A 26,600-nucleotide genomic window follows, 5' to 3' on the forward strand; every position below is an offset into this window, starting at 1 on the left:
CAATCCATTTTATTTTCCAGAGAGAAAATGAGGATAGGCTGGCTATTTACTGTGATACTACCATAGTGATGATGACATTACGCCACTAGAAGAGTGTAGCCTATGACCTTAAGGTGATGGGGTATCCCTTACAAAAATACAGTTTTACAGTTTTCTGTAAGGGATTATGTAGGCTACCTTTCTTTTAAGGGTAGTCTAGAGTAGACTAGCCTGGTTAGCATCAGACTTTATGCTCTTGCAGAGCAAATTCAAATTTGCCTCTGGGTTCTTTTATGTGGTTCTCCCAGGCTATTACAGACTTCTGCCACATCCAAAATGGCCACAACAATGGTCTGGTACACATCTATGTTTCCGGTGCAACACGATAATCGGTCTCCTACAAACATTTTTTTACCATTGAGTTCCGCATTGCACACTGTGGACAGTAAATTGTTAATCGATAGACTCCGGCAAGAACAACGCGCAATAGTAGGCAGCATCGCAGATATTAATATACACAACCTTATTCATATACCTAAAGAACCACACCTTTATTGGTCTCTTATTTTGACGATGTCTTCATCGAGAGTATAATGGAGAACGAGGAAGAGTCGCCCTTTCGAATCATCTCCACTGTCCGAGCATTGAACTCGGCATTACGGGTGAAGCTCCGAGATGAAACCGAGACTACGCGTTCTTGTGGCGGAGACAGGGTCCTGAATGAGCCAGAGAAGCTCTGGTTCAAAGAAAGCAGTGCGAAAAATCTCCGAAACCGAGACTTCCTTTCGCCAAACACGGTTTTAACTGCTATGTATGAAGGTGGACAGGTAAGCGTCATCCTTTTCACATGTAATGCTTATAATATTATTTGTTGCTTGTGTTTTTGGCTGAATGAATTCATTCGCATTACACACATGGCTGAGCTTTTTGACGCGTGCCTTTGCACGTTGTCGTTGACAGGACGGCGGCTGACAGGATAGCTTGCTCAGCTTTCATGAAGTATGCTCGCTAAGTAGCCAGCTAGCCAACGAGGAATCTGCTTCATCTAGTTTGTAAATAACATTGTCAGTTATGATTGTGAAGCCGAAATTATTATTGTCATCATATTGGTCGTCTAGTCCAGCTAGTTGACATTGCCGTAATCGACCAAACGTTTGAACCCTGCGGCAGAAATTATTAACCCCCCAGTGCCCGTACTAAGTGGGTCAGTTGGACGCTTCTGTGCACAAGGGACATGCAGAGTCGAAAATTGATGTATATGAGTGTGTGTGTGTGTGTGTGTCTGTGTATGTGTATGGTATGTTTGCCTTTTGCTATTCTTGGTCTCACATTTCACTTCGCTTGTGCTTGGGAGATGAAATGGGCCTACATGTGATGTGTGTTCTGCATTTCCCCTGGGGATCAATAAAGTATCTATCTATCTATCTCTATGTTTGTGGTACAGGTGCCCCCAGCAGTGCTGAATAATGTGTCGTCGGCACATGGAAGTGGTGTGTTGCCACTCAGTGGAGCTGAGGTAGTGGCAGAAGGTCTGCGTGTGTGTGTGGACCACCCTGCTGCTTTCCGGAGAGTTCTGAGCCGAGCGGCCGAGTACCTTCGCCCGTCAGCGTCCCAGAGGGAAGGGTGTGTGCTGCTCAACTGTCCTGCACTGCACACCAGAGACACACACATCACCTCACAGACACTTACTCTGGGACAGCTACGCACAGTTCTCATTGCAGACCATCTGGGCGTTCTTCTGAGAAGACATGGGTAAGTGTTCCTATTAGTGAAGAGGTGCATGTGTTGGCTTTTGTGTATTTTTGACTCACGCCAGATTAAAAAAGAAAAAAAAATTGGGAAGGAACGTAAAGCAGATCCAGAAGTCTTCATCTCAGTCTTAATTTCTGGTAGATTACGTGATATTAACATGAAATCATCAGGAAACAAAGGCTTCGACTGAAAGAAATGGGGGTGAAGTGGGCAGCCGTGGCCTACTTGTGGGCAGCCGTGGCCTACTGGTTAGTGCTTCGGACTTGTAACCGGAGGGTTGGCGGTTCGAACCCCGACCAGTAGGCATGGCTGAAGTGCCCTTGAGCAAGGCACCTAACCCCTCACTGCTCCCAGAGCGCCGCTGTTGTTGCAGGCAGCTCACTGCGCCGGGTTTAGTGTGTGCTTCACCTCACTGTGTGCTGAGTGTGTTTCACTAATTCACGGATTGGGATAAATGCAGAGACCAAATTTCCCTCACAGGATCAAAAGAGTATATATACTATACTATACTATACTATAAATCTAATGTGACTTTCTCACTGTGTAGGCTTGGATGGGTTATGAGTCACTGTTTCATATGGACCCTTTCAAGAGAGTTCCATTCTCAGCATCATAGTTGGCCCCACAAGACTTCCTTTTTAACATTCCATATGTTATCTTAATGTAGAGGAAGTAGATTGGGGCCCAAATAGAACGTTCAAGCATTGTTTTTGTTTTTATTGATGAAAGGGTCTATAGAGTGTAACACTGCTGTGCCGTTTAGGTACTCTGTTTTGTACTGCCCGGCTCTGCCAGAAGACAGTGACATCATCAACTTCCTCAAGGCACTGGGTGTTGATTGGCCAACTGTGGCCGGCAGTTGGAGCAATGAGGAGAGAGAGCAAAGAGTGCTTGAGGAGCTGCGCTGCTCTCCCCACCGAGAGAAGGAGTGTGAGAAAGAAAAGAGAAGAAGCAGAGGAGAAGAGATGGAGAGAGGGAAGCACAGGGGGGAAGAGGAGGTGAAGATTAACCTGAAAGAGGTGGTCCAGGAGCAGGGCCTTGTGGGATACGACCCCAGTCTGGGCACCTGCACAGGTAAGCATGGAGAGGTAGTGAAACATGAATGTGGGTGAAGCCATCATGTGCTGACATTATTATTATTATTATTATTATTATTATTATTATTATTTTTTATCATTGTGCAGTTTCCGTGCTATTTATTAAGTTTCAAGCTTTATGGCTTAGTGTAATGGGCCCTTGCTTGGCATGGAGAAATTTCCATCAATCTTCAGCTATGTTCAGTCCATCAGTCTCATGATCGGTTCAACCCTTTTGAAACACAGCAAAGTACTGGTGTCATCTTGACATGCATGTGCCAAAGATATGACTATAAACGGTATCAAACTAGCTCTCCGGAGCATTTGGCTTTGTAGGCTGTGTGGTACTGAGGTCATTTTCATAGTGGATAGAAGTCTTAATAGTGTTAAAGTGCTCTGGAAAAGCACTACAGAGTCAATATTTTAGCCTGTTTGACCACTGAAGGGAACATTTGTGAAGCAATCCATTGTTCACCATTTACCACTCCCTCACTGCACATCCATTGGGTTTGTTTGTTTTCAAGTGTCTTGTTGTCTTTGTGTGAGATGATGCATTTGACTCTCTTCCTCTCTGCTGCTTTTCTTCCACTTTCTTCCGCTGTTCTCTGTGTCTAGTCCAAAGGGAGGCGATAGCCCACCTGGCCCAGTTGGACAGAGTAGCCGCAGGAGCTGACGGTTCGGTGGGTGGCCGTCCTGTCTTCTTCCCTCTCGCATGCTCTCCCACACACTGCTCAAGAGCTCCTTACTCACACCAGTCAGGTGACGGCTGCCGTACCATGTCATAGGGACACAGGCTACGGTCCCACTTCCATCTGTTCCACTAGATCAGTCAGGTGACGGCTGCCATACCATGTCATATGGACACAGGCTACGGTTCCACTTCCATCTGTTCCACTAGATCAGTCAGGTGACGGCTGCCGTACCATGTCATATGGACACAGGCTACGGTCCCACTTCCATCTGTTCCACTAGATCAGTCAGGTGACGGCTGCCGTACCATGTCATATGGACACAGGCTACGGTCCCACTTCCATCTGTTCCACTAGATCAGTCAGGTGACGGCTGCCGTACCACGTCATAGGGACACAGGCTACGGTCCCACTTCCATCTGTTCCACTAGATCAGTCAGGTGACGGCTGCCATACCATGTCATATGGACACAGGCTACGGTCCCACTTCCATCTGTTCCACTAGATCAGTCAGGTGACGGCTGCCGTACCATGTCATATGGACACAGGCTACGGTCCCACTTCCATCTGTTCCACTAGATCAGTGTTTCTCAAAGTGTGGTCCGGGGACCGCTGGTGGTCCGCAAGCTATCCCAAGTGGTCTGTGAGCAGACATGGTAAAATATAATATAGATGAGTTTGCAATGTTGAACCAACTTGTATGTAACATGCCTATGTAAGATACGGCAGTTTTAATCATATGAATTCTCTGACACAATAAGCAAGGTGAGTAGGCCTATTGTGTAATATACTGTTAAAGTAGGTCTACTCTTTTTTTTTTTTTTAGCTAGGTGGTCCGTGAGGTTTTTTTATTGGTTAAGTGGTCCTTGGTCTGAAAAAGTTTGAAAAACACTGCACTAGATGAACCGCTAAGAAGAACGTGCCGCTGTGTTGACAAATGAATAAGCCTGTGTGATGTGTGGCACCCACTACTGATTGCTGGGTTGTTGGACCCAGCACACATGTCTGCTTGCTCTGCTCCATATGTGCACCATGCAGACAACTAATGCCTTTCAGAAGCACATTTTGACCTAGCCAGCCCAACACAGTAAAAACACCTAGTTAAACAGGACGTTAAAGACGTGTGGGACTAGTTAAATGTCAATGAAAATATTAATCTCCAAGTGAATCAGGTAAATCACACCTGTTCCAAGATCATGACCTGGGTAACCCTCTTGGTTTTTTGTTTAGGTCGCCATGACTGTCCTGCATGTCACTTCCTGTCAGGATGAGTTCCGTCAGCAGCAGACAGCTATGCTCTGGAGAGCGTCTGGAGCCACGGCAACACAGGTACACAGAACTGCACACAGGTGCACAGAACTGCACAGAACTGCACAGAGGTGCACAGAGGTGCACAGAGCATCCCATTCAGACCTCAGAGGTGTTGCTCAGACACTGCGCACAGCACAGCACAGCACAGCACGGAGGAGTTTGGAGTACTACACAGCTATTTCTGAATGAGCTCCCCAGCAGGCGTGTGTGTGTGTGTGTGTGTGTGTGTGTGTGTGTGTGTGTGTGTGTGTGTGTGTGTGTGTGTGTGTGTGTGTGACTGACACTTGCCAGAATTGATTAGTGTTGTGTGAAGCCTACTTGGTTTGGTGTGATAGCCTCTTGCTCACCCTTCTGCTTCTTCTCCACCCTTCCTCTCCCACAGAGACTAGTGGTGTGTGGGCCAGTGAAGACCCCAGGAGTGCAACTCAGTGCTGCCCAGTATTTACAGTAAGAACAGCTTGTGTGTGTGGTGTGTGGAACAAAGCAAGCCAGTGTAAATGAAGGACAGTTTGAAGTATGTTTGTGCATATGCATGTAGTGAGCTCATGCTCTGTCCCTCTCAGAGTGAGGAGATCCCAGATGAAGGAGGCATCTGAAATGAAATATGGAGACCAGGTTGGAGGTGAGTGTATATTACTTGTGTGTGTGTGTGTGTGTGTGTGTGTGTGTGTGTGTGTGTGTGTGTTAAATAAAGGAATATGATGAATACTTTTCATATTCATTCTCAGGAAAGACATGGGATGACATCATCAGGGTCATGACCTCCGCGACGGTCAGATTTGAGTTGTTGTCAACTGTTCACACTAGTCCAGTGAGTATGTTTTTGGTCCCCGTAGCAATTGTTTTCCATTGTGTATTTGTTTTGTCTGGGGTGGGTATATGTTTTAGTACACCTCACCGTGGCAGTGCAAAAAGACAAGAAAGCGCAAGTGTGATGTTAAAATGTGTTGGATGTTGGTTGTTAATGTGTGTGTGTGTGTGTGTGTGTCATCTTGCTCTCAGGTGACTCTGGATGTGCAGAGAGAGGGGGGCGTGTCCACCAAGGGCCCAAGGGGCGGGGTCTTTGTGATGTATAACTGTGCACGCCTACACACCCTCTTCAGCAGTTACGAGAAAGGAGTGCAGGAAGGTAAACGTAAAAACACACACACACACACACACTAGCAACCTGGGGCCTGTACTACGAAGCGCAGTTACTGGCTTATCTGGGTAACTTCGAGAGTAACTTGATCACGTGTGGCGTAACTTCCCGATTAGCCCGTACTACGAAAAGTGGATAGGTTTTAACCGAGGTATGCTGCCATGGCAATTTACGCTGCATCTCAAACCTGCTCCGAGCAGGTTATGTTCTTGGTTAACACGAGGTTTCCTTTTAACCACACCCTTTATAAGTACCACCCCTCCACTAACAACTTCTCCCGAGACAATGTCTGCGTACCTGGATGTTCCATACGACATTCGCAGGGTGAGGGTTTTTAGAGACCGCCAGAATCCGCTGACATTACCTAACAATATTCTTTATGAAAGATATAGATTCTCAGCCAAGGGAATTCGTTATCATTGTCAGCTGATCGAGGCAGACGTCTATAATGTCACCCGCTGTAGCAATGCCCTTACGATAGAGCAGATAATGTGCCTTTCGTTGATATTTTGCCAGCGGACAATTATTCCATCGGTGATGCTGAACATCTGAGCAAGAATACTGTATGTCCGAAAATAAATCAGACATACAATAATAAATTAAAATCACCATTTTAACATAAAACTTGAATGTCATATTACCCTGCACATAAAGGCTGCACATTTCCACAGCACCAGGATCCGACTGAATGCCTCCCTCAACCCCCTCCATAATCGGCCTTCCACTATTATTTGCGATGGCCAACTCCTCTGCTACTGTAAAACACTCTGGTGCCTTTCCTCCTACAGTAGTGTTCAAAGACACCTTTTTCTTGTTAGCTGTAAAACAGAGGCCAAGTGAAGGCTATAAGCATACAACATATTTTCATAATTAATAAATATTAATGCAAGCTATAACTATATAAACCTACTATTTTGAATAATGTTTTTGTGTTTCATTTGCACCTGCTGCCATGTGCGTTTGGCAATGGTGTTGCATCTGAAATGTTCATAGGATTAGGCATACACTAAATCAGTCAATGGGGGCTACTTAAACATCCAATTATCCTTATTAATCTATATCTTCTGAATTGCGTTGCATCTGTAGGCCTTTTTATGAACTCTAAATAGGCAATTGAATTATTTCAACTCATTTCATACATTAATCCTATGTCTGAAATGTCTATGTCTATGTCTATTAATCCTCCGCAACACATAGTTGTGGAACATGTGGAAATAAAACTTTACTTTTAGGCATTTAGGCTACCTGATCTGCAATACGTTGCCAACAGCCTTGCCTTGCTTTGTTTGCTGCTGACGTATTTGTTTGCTGCCGACGTATTTGTTTGCTGTCGACGTTTTTTTTTTTTTTCGTAGAGTGGGTTTTAATTCCTTGTAACTTGTCATAATAATTGTGTATTCCTCATCCGTAAAATAAGGTGATCGGGTCCTCATTGAAAGTGGTGACTTGCGCTGCAACCCGCCCCTTTTATGTGAACGCTCAACTCCAATTGGGTTAACCCCGGCTCAACAAATCAACTTCTTAATCAGCGTCGTAGTACCGATTAACACCACTTAAGATAACCAGGTTTTGTCAACCCCGGTTAAACAAAGTAACCCTGGGTTACATCTGGGTAGGTTAAGCTCCCTTCGTAGTACAGGCCCCTGGTCTGAGGAGTGCAAAAGGGAACATACACACACACACACACACACACACACCACTAGCAACCTGGTCTGAGGAGTGCAAGACAGAACATGCACACACACTTCTATAGCACTTCTATAGCACATCAGCATGCAAATCAACGAACACACACACACACTCTCTCTCACACACCACACTAGGGTCTGAGGAATGCAAGAGTGAACATGCACATGCACTTATATAGCACATCAGCATGCAAATCAACACACACACAAACAAACACACACACACACACAGGAAGATAGTGGATGGCAACTTCATTTAGAGAGGATTTCTTCAGGGTCTGTATCAACAGGTTCTCAAGCCTGATCCTTATCAGCATCAATTAGTACATTAGGATAACATACTCATAGTATGCCCTTGATGCCCTTGATAACATACTCATAGTATGTCCTTGATAACATACTCATAGTATGCCCTTGATGCCTTGTAAACACATTGAACGTTTAATTCAAACTAGATTAGAATTCAAGACGGTACACAGTCACACATACACACAGTTTTTTGCCTATTGCTTCCACATTTTTTGCAGAATTTGGCTCATTACGTCAAAACTCTACACACAGCCAAATAAGACATAGCACTTAGATAGACAAACACCTCACATCTATGCCAAAATGAAACACTGCAATCAAAACTCAACAATCCTTTCTAAAAATATAATTATTGCAACAAAACCATACATGCATGCTCCATTTGAATTACTCTTTCAAATCAACAGCAACACACTGATGAGTTTTATATCAAACAATACAGTCTTTTTGTTTGTCCATTTTTATTGTCATTTTCTCAGACTCGGTCTTCTGTGAAAAATCTGCAGTAATCAACTGACATTTTTTGCAACAAACCTTTTGAGAAAAAACAAACATTCTTACAAAAATAAAGAAAAATAAAATCACAGTTATCAATGCAATGTTGTAATCTACTGTTCTCTAAACAAATAAAAAAAAAATATCAACAAAACAAAAGTTAAAAGGAAAAAAAAACAATTACTGAATAAATTGCTATTGGAAAAAAGAAATTCACATGTGTGTGGCGGGGGTGGGGTGGGGGGTTATGGATTCTGCCTTCTGTTGTGAGATGGAGTCGAGAGCACGAATGTGTGAGGGGAGTGAGTGCCACAGTTTGAGTGCAGCATACTGTAGGAAAAGGCCTTTGCTCCCATTGTGCTGAGCCTGATGCTTGGTACTGTCAATAGTCCAGCTGTAGATGAACGTAGTGAACGGGAGGGTGTATACGTCTGTAGGAGCTCTGTGACATGGAGGGCAGAGGTTATGAAGGGCTTTGAATGTCAACAACGGGATTTTAAAGTTGATCTGTTGAGAGACAGGGAGCCAGTGAGGCGATGGATGAGTTTGTTTGGAATGCTTGTTAGGATTGCATTGCAGTAGTCAATGTGAGATGTTACAAGGGTGTTGACAACCACTGTGTCACTCCATAGGAATTTACCCAGAAATCCCTGAGAGCTCAGAGCTGGACTTCTCCTCCTTGAAAGAAGAGGTTAGTGCATTGCATCATTATTGTTGTTGTACAGTATGTGTGACTTACTCTTTGGGTCCAGAATCTAAGTCATCTTGTCTTTGCCTCTACTTTTATACATCCTAGGGGGAGTGGCTCCTTCTCTTCAATTACCTCATTCCGTATTCAGAACTTCTGGACCAATCAGGGAGAACACTGGAAGTAGAAGGAGGAGGGGTCAGAGTTAACCTTAAGACTGAACAAGTAAGTGTGTGTGTGTAGTTGTTTTTTACTATTGGGAGAAGAACAAGTAAGTGTGTGTGTGTAGTTGTTGTTTACTATTGGGAGAAGGGAACATTTGTTGGTGATTTATAGACCCATTTTTATTTAAGTGCAATGCCATAAAATACAAACGCAAATATTACATACATATCTTACTTTTTGTTGCACAGTTTGAATGTTCTAGGACTTGTTGCATTATTTTACTAGTGACATTAATTATGTTGAATTGCCTCCAACACAAACATCATTAGTGTTTGCAGGTTATTAAGTGTTCAACAAATCAGATTCATTTGGTTTGCATGGCTGTGGATGTCTTAAACACAAAGGCACATCAACCCCCTCTAAAGTAATTGAAATGGAACTCTTGAGTGCTAGTAAAGATATCTCAATCAGTGAGCTCGACCACCCACACTAGTGTTCAAAGTCTTGTGTAAGGCCTAAGAAGGGTTTGGATCCTACAATCAGACTCTGGACACCCAGGGCCCTTGCTCATCATCACAACCCAGTGTAAGTGTGTGTCAATAGATTGTGTGTGTTTTGGACACCCAGGGCCCTTGCTTATCATCACAACCCTGTGTCAGTGTGTGTTAATAGATGTTGTGTGCTTTGTGCTCTGTCTCACAGGTTTGTAAGTTTCTGGTGTCTCTGAGTAAAGACTTCAGCTCCTACTACAACAGGGTTCATGTGCTTGGGGTAAGTGTGTGTGTGTGCATGTCTGTGTGTGTGACTGTGTGTATGTGTGACTGTGTGTGTGTGTGTGTGACTGTGTGTGTGTGTGTCCGTTTTGATGATTAGAGTAAGATTTGAATTTAAGTTTAATTTTTCAGCATCCTCTCCAATCCACCCTTTGTACAATATAATATCTTAATATCTTAAATGAAAAAATGTCTTTTGAACAAACCAAAATAATGCCTCTCTGCTTTAACAGTGACAATTAATGCAAAGCAGAGTTCTCATCTTCTGTGTAATATGTGAAACAGCATTCTGCACTGTTAGAAGTGCCCTAACGGATGCTTTTATCATGCTGGGAGACAACCTAACCAAACCTCCAGCCCTTCCCACGTCCACCAGGGGTCAAGTTCATCTTCACCATCAGACATTAAGGGGCTGTTCTGTGGTGGCGGGCAGCCCATAGATTCACATCTTGACTGTGATGACACACTGACATGACTATGAATGCCAAAATATATCACTCTATGTAAAACTATAGCAATATAGCTTCATGACATGTGGACCTTCTAAAATGCCGAGGGGTCAGTTAAATTGGAGAATGGTCTGGGGCCACGTGAGTGTGCTGGTGTGTGTATAGTGAGTCATACTGGCAGGATGTGTGTTCCTCTGCGGGCCGTTAGCAGTGTGCCTTATGGTACTGAATCAGACGTGTGTGTGTGTGTGTGTGTGTGTGTGTGTGTGTGTGAGTGAGAGATGTGAGTGAGTCAGATTAGTATGTTAATACATTAGAGTGTGTGTGTGTGTGTGTGTGTCAAGGGTGGTATGAGCGAGAGACCCTGTGATTAAAGCAGTTCACTTGGAGTTCAGTCCTTAACCTATAACCTCATCTGTCTCCCCCTCCTCTTTCTCCCACTGTCTCTTGGACTGGCCACCTCCTCTCTCTCTCTCTCTCTCTCTCTCTCTCTCTCTCTCTCTCTCTCTCTCTCTCTCTCTGTCTCTCTCTCTCTCTCTCTGTCTCTCTCCCTCTCCTCTCTCTCTCTCTCTCTCTCCCCCTCCCTCCCTCCCTCTCCCTCTCTCTCTCTCTCTCTCTCCCTCTCCTCTCTCTCTCTCTCTCTCTCTCCCCCTCCCTCCCTCCCTCTCCCTCTCTCTCTCTCTCTCTCTCTCTCTCTCTCTCTCTCTGTCAGGAGCCATTGCCTCATCTCTTCAATCAGATGTTTTGTCGGCTGCTGTTGCTGAGTGCTCTGAGAGAGCTCTACCACAGTGCGCTGGACGCCCTCAACCTGCCCCCCATCCCACAGCTATAGCCCCAACCCATCCCACCAGAGACACTCACACACTCACACACACACACACACAGACACACAGACACACACAGACACACACACACAGACACACACACACACTCACACACACACACTCCAACCCCATGACCCTGTGACCCCTGCCACCCCTGGAGCCCAGTCGCCATGCCACGTTTGCCCCAGCAGCAGACACCCCCCCCCCCCCCCCCCACCGCTGCTGCCCCCCGTCCCTTGCCCTCAAAGATGCCCAGTCACCTCAGAGACCCCGCCGTGCTGTAGCTGAGTGTCCGTCTCCAGGCTGAGTCCACCGTCGTCCCCCTCAGTTCCATCCTGCAGCTCAGAGACCCCGCCAGGCTGTAGCTGAGTGTCCGTCTCCAGGCTGAGTCCACCGTCGTCCCCCTCAGTTCCACTCCCCTCCCACAGCCTCCACGTCTTCACCTCCAGCTTAGTGTTGTCAGTGACCACAGCAACCATTCCCTGACTCGTCTAGCTCTAAATGACCCGCACCCCAACATGCTTTGGTCCTCTTGCTCTCACACTATTTATTATTAAGTAATACTGCCCCTTGTTCTGTGACCACTGCCCCCAGTGTCCTAAATGTTGCCATTGTTTTCGTTGGTGCATTACCTTCACTGCCCGTCTGCTTTTCACATTTGCCATGTTTTGGTGTCTGTCAGCAGTAATTTTTGCCCCCATTTAATATTCTCTGTTACCTCTCTGTCTTTAACAGTTGACTCTTTAACAGTTTTGTGTCCCTTGTGATCCACTCTGACCCCTACTGTTTCCCTCACAAATCCATGCCTATCCCATAAGCCCAGTTCACAGCCCACAGCCCAGTCTCCTACTACCAGTCATCTGTGTGGTCAGTCCTCAGCACCACCGTAGCATGTGTCCTGCTCTCATGAGCAGCACTCCATCCTAGACCCCTACCCTTGACCTTTGACTGCTATTGGTGTGTCCCACAAAGCAGTAAATTCTCTGTAGTCCTCACCAGATTCCCTCCAGCACCACCGATGTCTTAGCTCTAGGTAGACGACTCCCGCCAGCACCACCGATGTCTTAGCTCTAGGTAGACGACTCCCGCCAGCACCACCGATGTCTTAGCTCTAGGTAGACTCCCTCCAGCACCATAGATGTCCCCCCACCACTGGCCATGTGTCTTGCTGGTCCTCCATGACCCTCCATGATGATTCTGCTGTGCCATAGCACCCAGCACACACCCTCTGTGCAACTCCGTGCCATGAAGGCTGTCGTGACAGCTCAGAGAGACCTGTGCCATAAACTAGACTGTTCTCTGTGTGTGTGTGTGTGGGTAAGAGTGTGTGTGTGTGAGAGCAGAGCACGCATCTCTCATGATGTCCTTATATGTGTTTTAACAGAATTTTAACGTGTTTGACCACCCACATAAATCTGACCAATAAACCAGTGACCACAGTAATGCATTACAACCATGTGTTTCTATGTCCACCTCGTGTATAGCATGTTTGTGTAGATAGCATGGGATGCTAGGCCCTCCATCTGCACTACTCTCTTTCTACCAGGGTCTCTTTTGTTGCATTGCTAAACCCAGTACACGTCAGAAAGGTAGACCGTGTCGTCAGTATTTGAATACAGATGTGCAAACTGAAACATGATCTCAAACACAAATCTCAAACACATCTCGTAAGCATTGGCAGGACTGGAGTATGTGGGTATGAGTATACTGTATGTGGTGGCCACTATTGAGTATACTGTATATATAGTATGTGGTGGCCACTGTTGAGTATACTGTATGTGGTGGCCACTATTGAATATACTGTATGTGGTGGCCACTATTTAGTGAACTGTATATATAAATTAAAGAGGTATGAGATTGGAACTTCCCAAGTTCCACTTCCGAAGTTTTCTCAGCACTGCGGCCTCTTTGGAAGCCATGGAAACTAATGACATCCCTGCTTATCCCAAAAAGGTTGGAGCAAGCAGCCTAATTTGTATTAATTTCATGCTCTGTGTGTGTGTGCGTGCGTGTGTGTGTGCGCGTGCAAGCGTATGTATGCGTGTGTGTGTGTGTGTGTGCGTGCGTGCGTGCGCGCAAGCAAGCGTACATATGTGTGAGTGTGTGTGTGTGTGTGTGTGTGCGTGCGCACGCACGCGCAGGCGTACGTATGTGTGAGTGTGTGTGTTAATTTCATGGTGCAATTATAAAGTTGGGATGCTGTAGAGCTCTCTGCACTGAAGAGATAACCACACACACCAAACCAGCTGCCTCTCTCTGTGGGACCTGCACTGACACAGTCGGATACATACCCCTGTGTTGGGTAGGAGTGAAAACAAATAAACAACAGGGGCAATGCCAAGGGAGTTTCTGCGTCCTTTTGACCCTCTGAGCAGTCAGAAAACAGCTCTCCAAGGCAGCACCACTGGGACTGTGTTCAACACACACACACTGGCACACACACACACTTCTTGGCCATTTTTCTGGTGAGTACATGACCTGGTTCTGTTTTCTCTGTAAAAGCAGAGTTGTATTTGCAGCTGGTGATCGTGTTGTAATATTTATGCGCCAGCATTGCAAGACCTGCCCTATTTACTTTAAATAGGACGCAGAGATCAAGTGACTCAGGACATTTTGACAAGTGACCTCTGAGGCTAGTTTAATGGACTCTGACTTCCCTCTCCCTAAATGCAGCAGACATGGCAGATAATGAGTTTAATTTTCAGTTACCTTGGAGCACTTTAGCCAGATAAATTTTACCAGCCACAGTTCGGCAGTCTGATCACTGGATTACATCAAACTTCCTAATTGGGAGGTCATGGTCATAGAGGCCATGTTTTATTCTATGTAATGGTGCAGAGTTTCTAACAGTACAATCAAGATGCTTTCCATATCCAGACCATATTGCGTTTGTAATATCTTATAGTTACAGTAAATCAACAGTTATAACTCCAGGTAAGATCAAATAAAGACTGTTACAGCATGAGACCGAGTCTGAGAGAAATGGTAAAAGATCCAAAAGGCAAATATGTGAACGCATACTGACTGCAAATGAGCGAAGAGACTGACCCAGGAGAGCCAAGAGGGCAGGCAAATGAAAGACTGCTTAATGGAGAGATGAGGCTTACTGAATTTTAATACATTCCATTTGACTAAATCACATTCATTATCAGTGTGGATGTCATTGAAAGCCAACATTGTGGATACACTGACATACATAATCAAAGCATATACATTAAATGTGAAAATAATAATAAAAGCCATTATAATGTAAAACTAACTAATATACAACATGTTTGTAACTCCACATCAGTGTTTTAGTGCCAAAACACATTTCAGTTTTCAATTTAATGTTATATAGAACTCTATGTCTTTTATGTATAAAATGCTTTATAAAGACTTTATAACGGGACTATGGAAAAGACTGTAAAGGGTTAGTCACTAACCATTTAAGTGACATAACATTATGACTGAATAGTAAGTACATTACAATATTGTCTTGAGATGCATATGTGAAAAGATAGATTGCCAGAAATAATAATAATAAATCGTAGACAAATATATATTTTATATAGATATTATCTCACTTCACAGGCAGTAACTCACATCTGACACTGGGGGACACTAAAGAGATTACAAAGCACAGTAAATAATTATTCACCTACCCTGCTGTGCTTTCAGCTAGCTCTCTCTCTCTTTTTTCTCCCTCTCTCTATCTCTCTCTCTCTTTCTCCCTCTCTCTCTATCTCTCTCAATGCCCTGTGTTGCTGGGGGTTTCTGGCCTGTCAATCACTCCCGGGGGCTGTTCCTCTCTTCTGTCAGAGACAATAGAGGAGGAGAGAAGAAAAGAGTTCAGAAGAGAAGCCCAGAGCCAGAGGAGGGGATGCTGTGTAATAGCTACAAGCAAATAGGCTGCCTTTAAAGGCAGGCAGAGGAGAGAGGAGAGAGAGAGAGGAGAGAGGAGAGAGAGAGGGGAGAAAGAGAGAGGAGAGAGAGAGATGAATGAGGTCAGGGATGCCCGTGAGATTTGAGTGATTCTTTGTGGTTGCCAGGCCTGGAGAAAAAACACCAGCGCAACACACAGGAAAGGAGAGATACTGAGAGGCAAAGGAGGTGGAGCTGGGGAATGGCGGGTTAGAGATTTAGGGGTTTGAATATATATTTGTGTGTGTGTGTGTGTGTGTGTGTGTGTGTGTGTGTGTGTGTGTGTGTGTGTGTGTGTGTTATACATCTGTATGCATGTGTTTATGTGGGTGATATTTGCATTTGCAGTGATATTTATACACCAGCACTGTGTGAGACAGAATGGGCCAGGATGTAAGGAGAGGAACAGTCTGGACAGTTCTGGATGTTCACACGTATAGGTCTTTAAGACCACTTTATATAGGTGTATAGATATGAAACATGAAAAGCATGTTTATGCCAGTGTTGCATGCATGTGTGCATGTGCATGTGTGCAGTTGTGTTTTAACAGTAGAAAATGTATGAGATAGTATGTGAAAACAGTATTGTTTATGATGTTGGGTGTAATAAACTAAAGGTCAGGCCAAGTGACCAACAAAAGGATGTACATTTCATTTCAGTTCCTGTCAGTAGCACCCTATTATTGAACAAATGAACATACCATAATACAAACCATTAAAATACTTAGTTTGACTTGTATTGGAGTAATATTTGCCCAGGAGTGGCTGTGCTGTGGTACAATAGTGTACTTTGTCCAGCTCTGGTGCTGGAGCACTGCATTATGTAGAAAGTCATGTCTGACAGTTATATTGATAAAGTGGACTGACAAATAGGAGAGATGGGAAATGCTTGATGAGAAGTGTGTGTGTGTGTGTGTGTGTGTGTGTGTGTGTGTGTGTGTGTAGTACAGGGTGGCGGTCTGGAGATGGACACATTTAATCAGATCAAGTCCTCACGCAACAGCTGTCACCACCCCCCACCCCCTCAACACACACACACAGACACACACACACACACACACACACACACACCTTCCTCTTTCTCTCTCTGTCTGTCTGTCTCTCTTCCTATCTCCCGCCCACATATGCATCCTCTACAACTCGTACTGATCACATTTACAAAAAGTGAATAACTAAATAAAAATGGTTCCCATCTCAACAGTTTGTGTTCCTTATGTGGGAAACCTTGTGTGTTTGTCTGTGTGCACAGTGACAGATGGGACATGCATTTTTAATTAGTCTGTCTTCAGGTCACTGGTGTCACACACACACACACACACACACACACACACAACAGTTATATCAGAAGAGTAAATATATAAAATGACCAGTAGTGGTAAAATGAGTGCGAAAATGACTATGAAAATGGAGGTGGACAAAATCTCATTTTATCCCCTTATCCAGTCACTCCAAAGCCTGCTCATAATGGGATGTTGTAATACCATTATGAATATATATATATCCAATTATAATGCCGGGCGCATGGCCATCCCCATACTTAAGCTGTTATGTAATCAGTAATTAGCAAGTTGTAATTGTAACCGTGCTAACTACACAGAAGAGAACCCTGTGATAGTTTGGTTTCAGGCCTGAGAGGTCAATGTATGGACCAAAATCTGAGGGACGTTTTTTTCCCCTTCACCACAATCCGGTGTTGGTCTAATAATCTCCTGGAGTGCCAGTGGGTGTGCTGGCATGTGCCTCATAGCAACACCAGGTTAGCTGGCATGCCAGTCTAATAATACATTTAGCACAATAAAACTATAATCCTGTTTTAGATTGAGTTTTCATATTAAAGAGGTTCAATTCAAAATGATTTATCTACTACATCAACATATATTCTCTAGCTATGTCTGCATATGTAGCCCATTTTTATTTTCATCACGAACTTCATGTATTTCTAGAATAGCCCTGCCAGGCCTGGAGAGAACAACACCAGCGCAACACGCAGGAAATGAGAGCTACTGAGAGGCAAAAGAGGTGGAGCTGGTGTTGGAACAGTACAGCTCTGTACTGTATGTGTTTGCATGGGCATGGTGGGTTGAGGTTTTTCTGAGTATTTGGTGGTGGGAGAAAGTGTTCAGTGAATGGGGAATATCACATGTATCTGGGAGAAAGTGTTCAGTGAATGGGGAATATCATGTATCTGAAAGAAAGTATGTTTGGCTGGATGTCTTTGTATCTCGATGGAGGAATGACAGGCTTAGATGTTTATGTCTGCATGGTATGCCTGTCCCCTGCATTTCCCTTTAAATGTCATCTCTCATCTCTCTCGCTCTCTCTGGTCCTCTCCCCTCTCTCACTCGCGCTCACTGCGTCACGCGCGCATTCCCCGCCTTTCACTCTTTTATTCAGTGATTTGGGTCACTGGCTGACTAAGAGACAACACACAGCTGGACTATAAATGCTGCCCTCAAAAAAAACACACACACGACACACACCTACAGACAGACACACACAGATAATCTCCAAATTCATTGTTTACTTGCGGAGGAAATAATCATTTTGGGCACTTCCTGTTTTTGTATTTTCTTATTGCTAAACCACTTGTCTCTCTGTCTGGTTGCATGCGTAGTGTGCAAAATTGGTTGCTGATATGTAATGTTTGTGCATGGGTGGGTATTTCTGTCCCTCCTGTTTGACTGCAGGCTAAACAGGATATCCAACTTTTTCCAATAGGCCTACATAATTCACAATCAACGTGGACGTGTTACTGGTAGGATGTATCTGAATGATAAGATGAATACTTAAATTGTCACTTCTCATCCTCAATCCTCTGAATCCATTAATTATTTGGCTGATAACAAACATAATAAATTATGACGTCATCCCTCTTCCAAATGCAGACGGAGGAGAAACCGTGAAGCTTCAAAAGAGTTTGTAGCCAATGAATTAAGCGTGGACGTGATAACGACTCGGATCTCTGGTAAGAAAACGAAGTTTGATTTGCGTTAATCGCCGACGTATTAATTGTCCTCACGCGCCACTCAGCTGCCGCCATATGTCCCTCACACTTTCCCTGTCTGCTGTGTGAGGACAACAGTTGCTATGCGCGTGAAAGAGAAAGAGGAGAGGCACAGAGAGGGGGAAGTAGAGAGCCGTAGAGTGATTGCACGCGTCTGAGTGGCAGCACGAGACCACTTCAATAAATTGTGGATGTCGATAACAATGGGCTCGCGTTCAGCAATCGGCACCATTACAAGCAATCTGAACATCCAGTCACACCCGACCCACCCCCACCGGCCACCGCCTGCAATTTCCCTGCTTTACCGGTCCATATACGATCCTGCGTATACATAACCAAATTGTTGTCAGGCCCCCGGTCACACCAGATGCGCCAAAGGCTTGGGACCACCTGCCGCCAGGGGCCTCTTACACGAGGGATGGTGTGTGCGCGTGCGTGCGTGCGTGCTTGTGTGTGTGTGTGTGTGTGGTGTGGTGTGGTTGGGGGGGGGGGGGGGGGGGGGGGTTAAGGGTCTGTCACGCGCAGACACGAGTAGATGAGGAAAGAGTGCGCCGCAGGCAGGCAATTATAAAAAGCTGTGGCTAGCAGGAGAATGCTAAAGCCACGCGTATCCGCGAGCGCGCGCACACACACACTCAACCCCTCTGTGGGATAGCCATAATCCTGCACGGGCCCACCTTACCCCCACTTTTATCGTTCCCATGGTAACACATACCAATGAATAGCTGAGGCCTTGCGAGACAGGAATACTGTCTTATTATAACCTAACTTGTGTGTTGTCACATGTTTGCATGGACAAAGAGGTAGGCTAATAGCCTATCTTATTGCCTTGATCCCCTCTACATGCATATTTGTGGTTCCCACACAATACATATTGATAAGCCTTTATACATCCGCTTTAATTGGGTCTGAATTTTCGCCTACCCTCAACACCTTCTCAGTGTGTTGTGATTTGAAAGCAAGAGGACTAGGCTACATTGTCTACATTCACTCTGAATGCAAGAGGGCGAGGCTGATGGTGAAGGGACCGCTGTCCGCGGTGCTGTCGGTACCAGGAGAGAGCGCGTGGTGCCGCTGTGCAGTTCCTCATTGGGGCTTCGGTGTGCTTGTCCGGTTTCGTTACGTTAAATAATATGTGACGTGGATATTTGAGCAGCGACGAGACAGGCTTCACTGGAAGGCAGTCTAGTTTGGTCTAGCCTACAATTTAAATAGCATCTTACTCACTTCCACGGGAACACAAAACACGTGTCCACGTTTGAATTAGGCCTAAAATAATTTGGAATCTCCCTCTATCTTGAACTAGTATGTGTGTGTTTCAGTCGGGGCGTGCGCGCTTGAGGTTCTTTACGGGCAAGGCGCAAGCAGGGAATTCCCGTCTGCCTCCGCTTAATGTGATTGTGCCTCCGTGACTGTGAGCAAGAGATTGTCTAGACAACCGCCAAACCTCAACTAGTCTCCCGGCGACTGCAAAAATCGCGTTTTCATTTCTCTTTCACTAAGAACAAACCACCCAGTGACAGCTGTCTTTCGAGCTGTATTTGGTCTTCTCGTCTTCTCGGTTTTACCTTAGGAGTGAGTGTGTGTGTGTGTGTGTGTGTGTGTGTGTGTGTGCGTGTGTGTGTGTGTTCTCAGTATAATTGAGCCGTATGAATTTTTCAGCATCTGTGGATTTGTTCCAACCGTGTCAGACCGAGAGAAACACAGATTGCTTTTTCAGGCCTGCGCGTTATTTCTGACCGAGCGCGCATTCCTGCTGCTCTGAGTGAACCTTCGTTTTACCAACAGAATAAACAATGTTATTTATAACCTACAAAAATCACATAAAATATTCACTTTCAGCTGACAAACACACACTTGACTGACTGGTTTCAGAGCTTGTGTTTCCCCACAAACTGTAACAGATTAGGGAATCTCGGAAACATTTTTTTGTGTGTGAAAGGGCAATAAACAGATTTTCTTAAGAACTATATCTAAATAAAAAATGAATTTAACTTGGACGTGATGACGTCACGATGACTTTATGTATGCTAAGGCTATCATGGGTAGGCTACATTTTAATAGCAATTACAACTATTAATTTAGTCTCACACTAGCTAAAGCCTTAAACAAAACAAAACTTGGCATAAGCCCTTAATATTGTATTGCAATATTAACGACGACTCAACTCACAATAATTTTATAATGTAGTCATTTGTAATTTACAAGGCCAACAGGTTTTTTGTTGAGTGTACTTCAAGAAAGAATTCTCATTTCTTTCGTGGGAGAGGTGTGCCTGGAAACCAACCCTATCTAATTCTTGCGTGTTTTCTATTAGTCAAGTGTGTACATGTGCGCCGTGTGGCTTTATAACTCTCGTTCCAGTTGTGAATATGGCGTCTGCGGGTGGTGAAACAGTCCTGCGCGATGGAATAAACCATTCTGAGAGAGAGAGTGAGAAAGAGAGAGAGAGAGGATGTGTGATAGGGAGGAGGGGAGAGGGCGAGTGAGTGAGGGGAGAGGGGGAGGATGGGTAGTAGCGCCGGGGTCTGCTGAGAGCCATGTTGGATGTGAATGAGAGGCAGGGATGCTGCGCCCGTGACGCTCACGCACCGAGTTCATCTGAACACCGAGAGTAAATGCAAGCTTCCCGGGATTACCGAGAGACCGGGGAGTACGGCGGAAGGAGACGGGCGCGGGCGGCGGTGCTGGCAACCTAGCCAGCCTTGGGAGAGGGAGAGACAGAAAGAGAAAAGCTCTCGACCAGAGAGGAGAGTGAGTGAGTGTAAGAGAGACAGAGAGAGGGGGAGAGAGGGGGAGAGAAAGGATCTCACCAGACTAATGGCTGCACTGCTGCTGGGCTCCAGCTCGCTCGCGCCACCGCTGCTGCTCTACCTACTCTTCTGCTCTTTGTTTGCCGTCGTCCCGGGGAGGGAAGCGGGCCTGCGTGCCCCCCAACCCCTCGGTCATGTCAGCAGAGCCAGTCCTCCCCGGGAAACGGGGAAATTGAATTGGGGCGGTCGGGAGATCCGCCCTGAATGGAGGTTGCCGTCATCCAAATGCCAGATTAGCGGCCCGTGTTCTCTGTTTCGAGCTCATGAGATCTGCCCAGGCTCCTCATCACTGGAAAATTGGAATGCTACCACATACACTTCAGAACCAAGCCGTCTGAGCGGCGCCGTCCGTCTCCACTTGGGTAGGAGATGCTGCCACGACGACTGGGGCGTTGCTGCCCCTATTCCCTTCTTCCCGGTGCCTGAAGGAAAGCTAATGTGTGTACAAAGGACTCGTGCGCGATTGTGGTGGACACCTGGTCTACTGGACTGCACAGGAAGGGTCTCGGCGCCGGGGGCAAAAGAAAGCGAGGTGTGTGTGTTGTGGCTCGATAACCAACAAGGTACAAGACAGCGAAATGGGCCTCGATGCCACCTCTTCTTGGCTCGCGCACACAAGGCGATTGCCGTCCAGGGACCCACTCACCCGTTCTCAAAGGTCTATTCAAATTCTAATGAGGGTAACGATGTTTTCAACAGCTATAAATTGGACAAAGGACCCGATGGCTTTTTGTTTTTCTGCCACTACCGTGTTATCGATTACAGCACAGAGGGACGGACTCGCATCACCCTTGTGGCCGTGGGGAATATGCGTGGCAGCGCAGAGTGCGAATCCAACCTAAAACACCTTTCAGCGCAGGTTACCGGCAGCAGCAACAACTGTTCCGTATCCCCCTGGATTGGTCTCGGCAGTGTCTCGCGCACAGGTTGCTCACAGCGGTCACCAAACGAATATAGGCAACGTTCCCGCACCGATGTCCTGAACCGATGGGGGCCAGACTTTCAACATAAAATACAAGAGAAGAAAAGTGTCCAAGCATATCACACAGTGAGTCTGAATGTAACGCCATCAGAAAGAAGTTTACAGAGAAATTCTCTACCATTCGCGCGTGTTCTTTTCCCAGAAAATCTTCGGGAAAAGTCTTCATGGAACGGTTTTCGGGAGTCCCGTCTAGAGGGTCCCGTGGGATCTGTGTCACCAAGTGATTCTGACAACCGAATCTCTCCCGCCGTGAGAATAAACGGCAGCCACTGCCGTTCGCGGAAATCATCTGATGAGCGCGTCGCCAATTACCATATCACAGCGGAAACGATTCCAGCTAAATCAATCTCATCGCTGCTTCTTGCGCACCACAATGACTCACGCACTACAAATCACGCAGAGTCCCAGCTCCATATCTCCACCGTGCTGAACCTCACAACACGGGGATATGAGTCACACGCCGCTCGAGCCTCGCCGAGTGTCAGTCCTTGGGGAGCTGAGGAGGCATCAGCACCACGCGCTCAATGGACAGCTCCCGAAGTTTACACGCCTCCGAAAACACCGGGCACACTCCCTTCAGATCACTCCTATCATGTTACTAGTGTATATTTAAGGAATACAAACAGCAACAACAACAATAATAATCATAACAACGACAACAACAACGAGGTCTATGGAGATGAAAATTCAATTATTCAGATGAGTGGCGAGAGTTCTGATGCCGACTTGACTCGCAAGACGTCTCAACCTGGCACGTGCGCACCCTCCCCTGAGGGACCTGCGCCGTTAGAGGATGGCGAGTTTGCAACGTCTTCTGACAGTAGCGCCTGTTCTGACAGACTGGATGCCGACGGGGGAGCCACACGCTCGCAATTAAATTCCGGTAAACGGGTGTCATTATCCGAGGTAGGTGTCAGTCAGCCAAGGGTGCAGCTGGGGGTTGAGGCCAAGGAGCAGGGGAGGGAGGGAGAGGGAGAGAGAGAGGAGGGGGGCTGGGCCAAGGGTGATAGACAGGCCACAGAGGAAATGAGGGAGGAAGACAAGGAGTGGGCCACTGAGGGAGACACAAAGAGAGACAGGGAACGGGCAGCCATCCTTTCACAAAGAAACAGAGAGATCGGTCAAGCAGAGAGAGGTAGAGAGGTGGAGGAAGAGAGGGGGGGAATGGAGAGGGAGAACAAAGAGTGGCAAAGAGCTGAGGACACACAGGAGGAGTGGGATGAAATGAGAGACAGCGCAGAGGAAGAGTGGGAGGAGGAGAGTCAGCTGGAGGATGAGCACAGTCCAGCAGGGACAGAGGTCCAGAGCGAGCAAGAGCAGGACGCAGGGGAGTACGAAGAGCTGCCACAGGTAGGCCGCTCACGCCGCGCGGCTAACCGCAACCCCCACTTCCCCCAGTACAACTACCAGGTGCAGGTGCCCGAGAACCAGCCACCGGGCACCTCGGTGATGCTCATGAGTGCGGATGACCCCGACGGGGGCGAGGCGGGCAGAGTGACCTACAGCATAGCTCCGCTGATGAATAGCCGCTCCATGGACTACTTCCATATCGACCCCGTCACTGGCCTGCTCGCCACCTCACACATCTTGGACCGTGAGCACATGGACCTGCACTATTTCCGCGTGACGGCCACTGACCACGGCTCCCCGCGCCTCTCTGGCACCACCATGGTGGCCATCACGGTGGCAGACCGTAATGACCACCCGCCTGTGTTTGAGCAGACAGAGTACAGGGAGACCATTAGGGAGAACGTGGAGGAAGGATACCCGATCCTGCAGCTGCGTGCGACTGACCTCGACTCCCCCTCGAACGCCAACATCCGCTATCGCTTTGTGGGCGAGGGGGCGGCCCTGGCGCGCGTGGCCTTCGAGGTGGACCCCCGCTCGGGCCTCATCACCACGCGCGGCGTGGTGGACCGCGAGGCTAACGAGCGCTACACGCTCACGGTGGAGGCCAGTGACCAGGGCCGCGAGCCGGCCCCACGCTCGGCCACCGTCAACGTCTACATCAACGTGCTGGACGAGAACGACAACGTGCCGCAGTTCAGCAAGAAACGCTATGTGGTGCCCGTGCGCGAGGACGTGCGTCCGCACACCGAGATCCTGCGCGTGAGCGCCTCGGACGAGGACAAGGACGCCAACGCCGCCGTCCACTACAACATCATCAGCGGCAACAGCCGCGGGCAGTTCGCCATCGACAGCGTGACCGGGGAGGTGCAGGTGGTGGCGGCACTGGACTACGAGGTCGAGCGCGAGTACACGCTGAGAGTGCGCGCTCAGGACAACGGCCGGCCGCCGCTCTCCAACAACACGGGCATCGTCAGCGTGCAGGTGATCGACGTCAACGACAACCCGCCCATCTTCGTGTCCACGCCGTTCCAGGCCACGGTCCTGGAGAGCGCCCCCGTCGGACACTCCATCCTGCACATCCAGGCCATCGACACCGACTCCGGGGACAACGCCCGCCTGGAGTACCGGCTCACGGGCACGGGCAGCGACACGCCCTTCCTCATCAACCCGGCCACGGGCTGGGTGACGGTCAGCTCCGAGCTGGACCGCGAGTCCGTGGAGCACTACTTCTTCGGCGTGGAGGCCCGCGACTACGGGGCGCCCCCGCTCTCCGCCACGGCCAGCGTGACCATCACCGTCATGGACGTCAACGACAACCGGCCGGAGTTCCTGCAGCGCGAGTACCACGTGCGTCTGAACGAGGACGCCGTGGTGAGCACCAGCGTGGTCAGCGTGACGGCCGTGGACCGCGACGTCAACAGCGCGGTCACCTACCAGATCACCGGCGGCAACACGCGCAACCGCTTCTCCATCAGCACGGCCGGTGGAGCGGGCCTGGTCACCTTGGCGCTGCCGCTCGACTACAAGCAGGAGCGCCGCTACGTGCTGACCGTTACCGCCTCTGACCGCACCCTCCACGACACCTGCCAGGTGCACGTGAACATCACCGACGCCAACACTCACCGGCCGGTGTTCCAGAGCGCCCACTACTCGGTCAGCATCAACGAGGACCGGCCGGCCGGCAGCACTGTGGTGGTCATCAGTGCCACTGATGAGGACGTCGGGGAGAACTCACGCATCACCTACTTCCTGGAGGATAATATCCCACAGTTCCGCATTGACCCCTCCAGCGGGGCCATCACTCTGCAGGCAGAGCTGGACTATGAAGACCAGATGACCTACACCCTGGCCATCACTGCCCGAGACAATGGCATCCCACAGAAGTCTGACACCACCTATGTGGAGGTGAACGTAAATGACGTGAATGACAACGCCCCGCAGTTCCTGAGCCCTCGTTACCAAGGCGGGGTCAGTGAGGACGCCCCGAGCTTCACCAGCGTCCTGCAGATCTCCGCCACTGACCGGGACGCGCACGCCAACGGCCGAGTGCAGTACACCTTCCAGAACGGCGAAGACGGCGACGGAGACTTCACCATCGAGCCCACGTCGGGTATCGTGCGGACCATGCGGCGGCTGGACCGCGAGAGCGTGCCCTTCTACGAGCTCACAGCGTACGCAGTGGACCGCGGCGTGCCCCCGCAGCGAACGCCCGTCCACATCCAGGTCAGCGTGACCGACGTCAACGACAACGCGCCCGTCTTCCCGGCGGACGACTTCGAGGTGCTGGTGAAGGAGAACAGCGCCGTGGGCAGCGTGGTGGCCCAGATCACTGCCACTGACCCCGACGAGGGCGCCAACGCCCAGATCATGTACCAGATCGTGGAGGGCAACATTCCCGAGATCTTCCAGATGGACATCTTCTCTGGGGAGCTGACCTCGCTCATCGACCTGGACTACGAGGTGCGGAACGAGTACGTGATCGTGGTGCAGGCCACCTCGGCGCCTCTGGTCAGCCGCGCCACCGTCCGCATCCGCCTGGTCGACCAGAACGACAACAAACCCACGTTGCAGCCCTTTCAGATCATCTTCAACAACTTCGTGTCCAACCGCTCCAACACCTTCCCGAGCGGCGTGATCGGACACGTGCCCGCACACGACCCCGACGTCACCGACCGCCTCTACTACACCTTCGACCGCGGTAACGAGCTGCACCTGCTGCTGCTCAACCACACCAGCGGGGAGCTGCGCCTCAGCCGCAAGCTGGACAACAACCGGCCGCTGGTCGCCCCCATGCAGATCACTGTCACCGGTAAGCCTGAACGCCGAGACCAGTGGGCACAGCAGAGGAGCAGTGGGCACAGCAGAGGAGCAGTGGGGAGGAGAGGAGAGGAGGATAGAGAGAGGGAGGAGAGGATAGAGAGAGGGAGGAGAGGAGAGGAGGGGAGGATAGAGAGAGGGAGGAGAGGATAGAGAGAGGGAGGACAGGAGAGGAGAGGAGGGGAGGATAGAGAGAGGGAGGAGAGGATAGAGAGAGGGAGGACAGGAGAGGAGAGGAGGGGAGGATAGAGAGAGGGAGGAGAGGATAGAGAGAGGGAGGGAGGAGAGGAGAGGAGGGGAGGATAGAGAGAGGGAGGAGAGGATAGGAGAGGAGGGGAGGATAGAGAGAGGGAGGAGAGGATAGAGAGAGGGAGGGAGGAGAGGAGAGGAGGG

The 26,600-nt window shown here is 48.2% G+C and overlaps 2 protein-coding genes across 4 annotated transcripts in view; both read left to right on the forward strand.

Moving 5' to 3' along the window:
• The first annotated feature begins 344 nt into the window (after positions 1-344).
• On the forward strand, positions 345-12,792 carry dalrd3 (DALR anticodon binding domain containing 3). 3 transcript variants are annotated; one of them, XM_042098878.1, is made up of 14 exons: positions 345-806; positions 1,424-1,731; positions 2,495-2,805; positions 3,423-3,487; positions 4,727-4,825; positions 5,190-5,254; positions 5,371-5,429; positions 5,536-5,618; positions 5,810-5,936; positions 9,073-9,131; positions 9,237-9,353; positions 9,996-10,064; positions 11,228-11,348; positions 11,429-12,792. In XM_042098878.1, exons 1-13 carry the CDS (start codon positions 573-575, stop codon positions 11,345-11,347), a joined length of 1,716 nt encoding a protein of 571 aa, XP_041954812.1. In that variant the 5' UTR covers positions 345-572; the 3' UTR covers position 11,348; positions 11,429-12,792. The 3 variants fall into 3 exon arrangements, 2 of the variants coding, with proteins under 2 accessions (XP_041954812.1, XP_041954811.1); XR_006032959.1 differs by having other exon boundaries at positions 353-806; positions 11,228-12,372; positions 12,414-12,792; XM_042098877.1 differs by having other exon boundaries at positions 353-806; positions 11,228-12,792.
• Positions 12,793-20,772: 7,980 nt separating this feature from the next.
• Positions 20,773-26,600, forward strand: part of celsr3 (cadherin, EGF LAG seven-pass G-type receptor 3) — a 54,157-nt gene continuing 48,329 nt past the window's right edge. Inside the window, 1 exon segment of the mRNA XM_042097745.1 lies at positions 20,773-26,199. Coding sequence (XP_041953679.1) covers positions 20,799-26,199 — 5,401 coding nt within the window. The 5' untranslated portion in view covers positions 20,773-20,798.

This window comes from Alosa sapidissima, chromosome 7, assembly GCF_018492685.1.
Source record: "Alosa sapidissima isolate fAloSap1 chromosome 7, fAloSap1.pri, whole genome shotgun sequence".
Lineage (NCBI taxonomy): Eukaryota > Metazoa > Chordata > Actinopteri > Clupeiformes > Clupeidae > Alosa > Alosa sapidissima.

Coding starts and splice junctions, on each gene's coding strand:
- dalrd3 (XM_042098878.1), top strand. CDS start 573: ATGGAGAACGAGGAAGAGTCGCCCTTTCGAATCATCTCCACTGTCCGA. Junction 5,430..5,535: donor ATATGGAGACCAGGTTGGAG/GTGAGTGTATAT, acceptor ATTCATTCTCAG/GAAAGACATGGGATGACATC. Junction 5,937..9,072: donor CGAGAAAGGAGTGCAGGAAG/GTAAACGTAAAA, acceptor GTCACTCCATAG/GAATTTACCCAGAAATCCCT.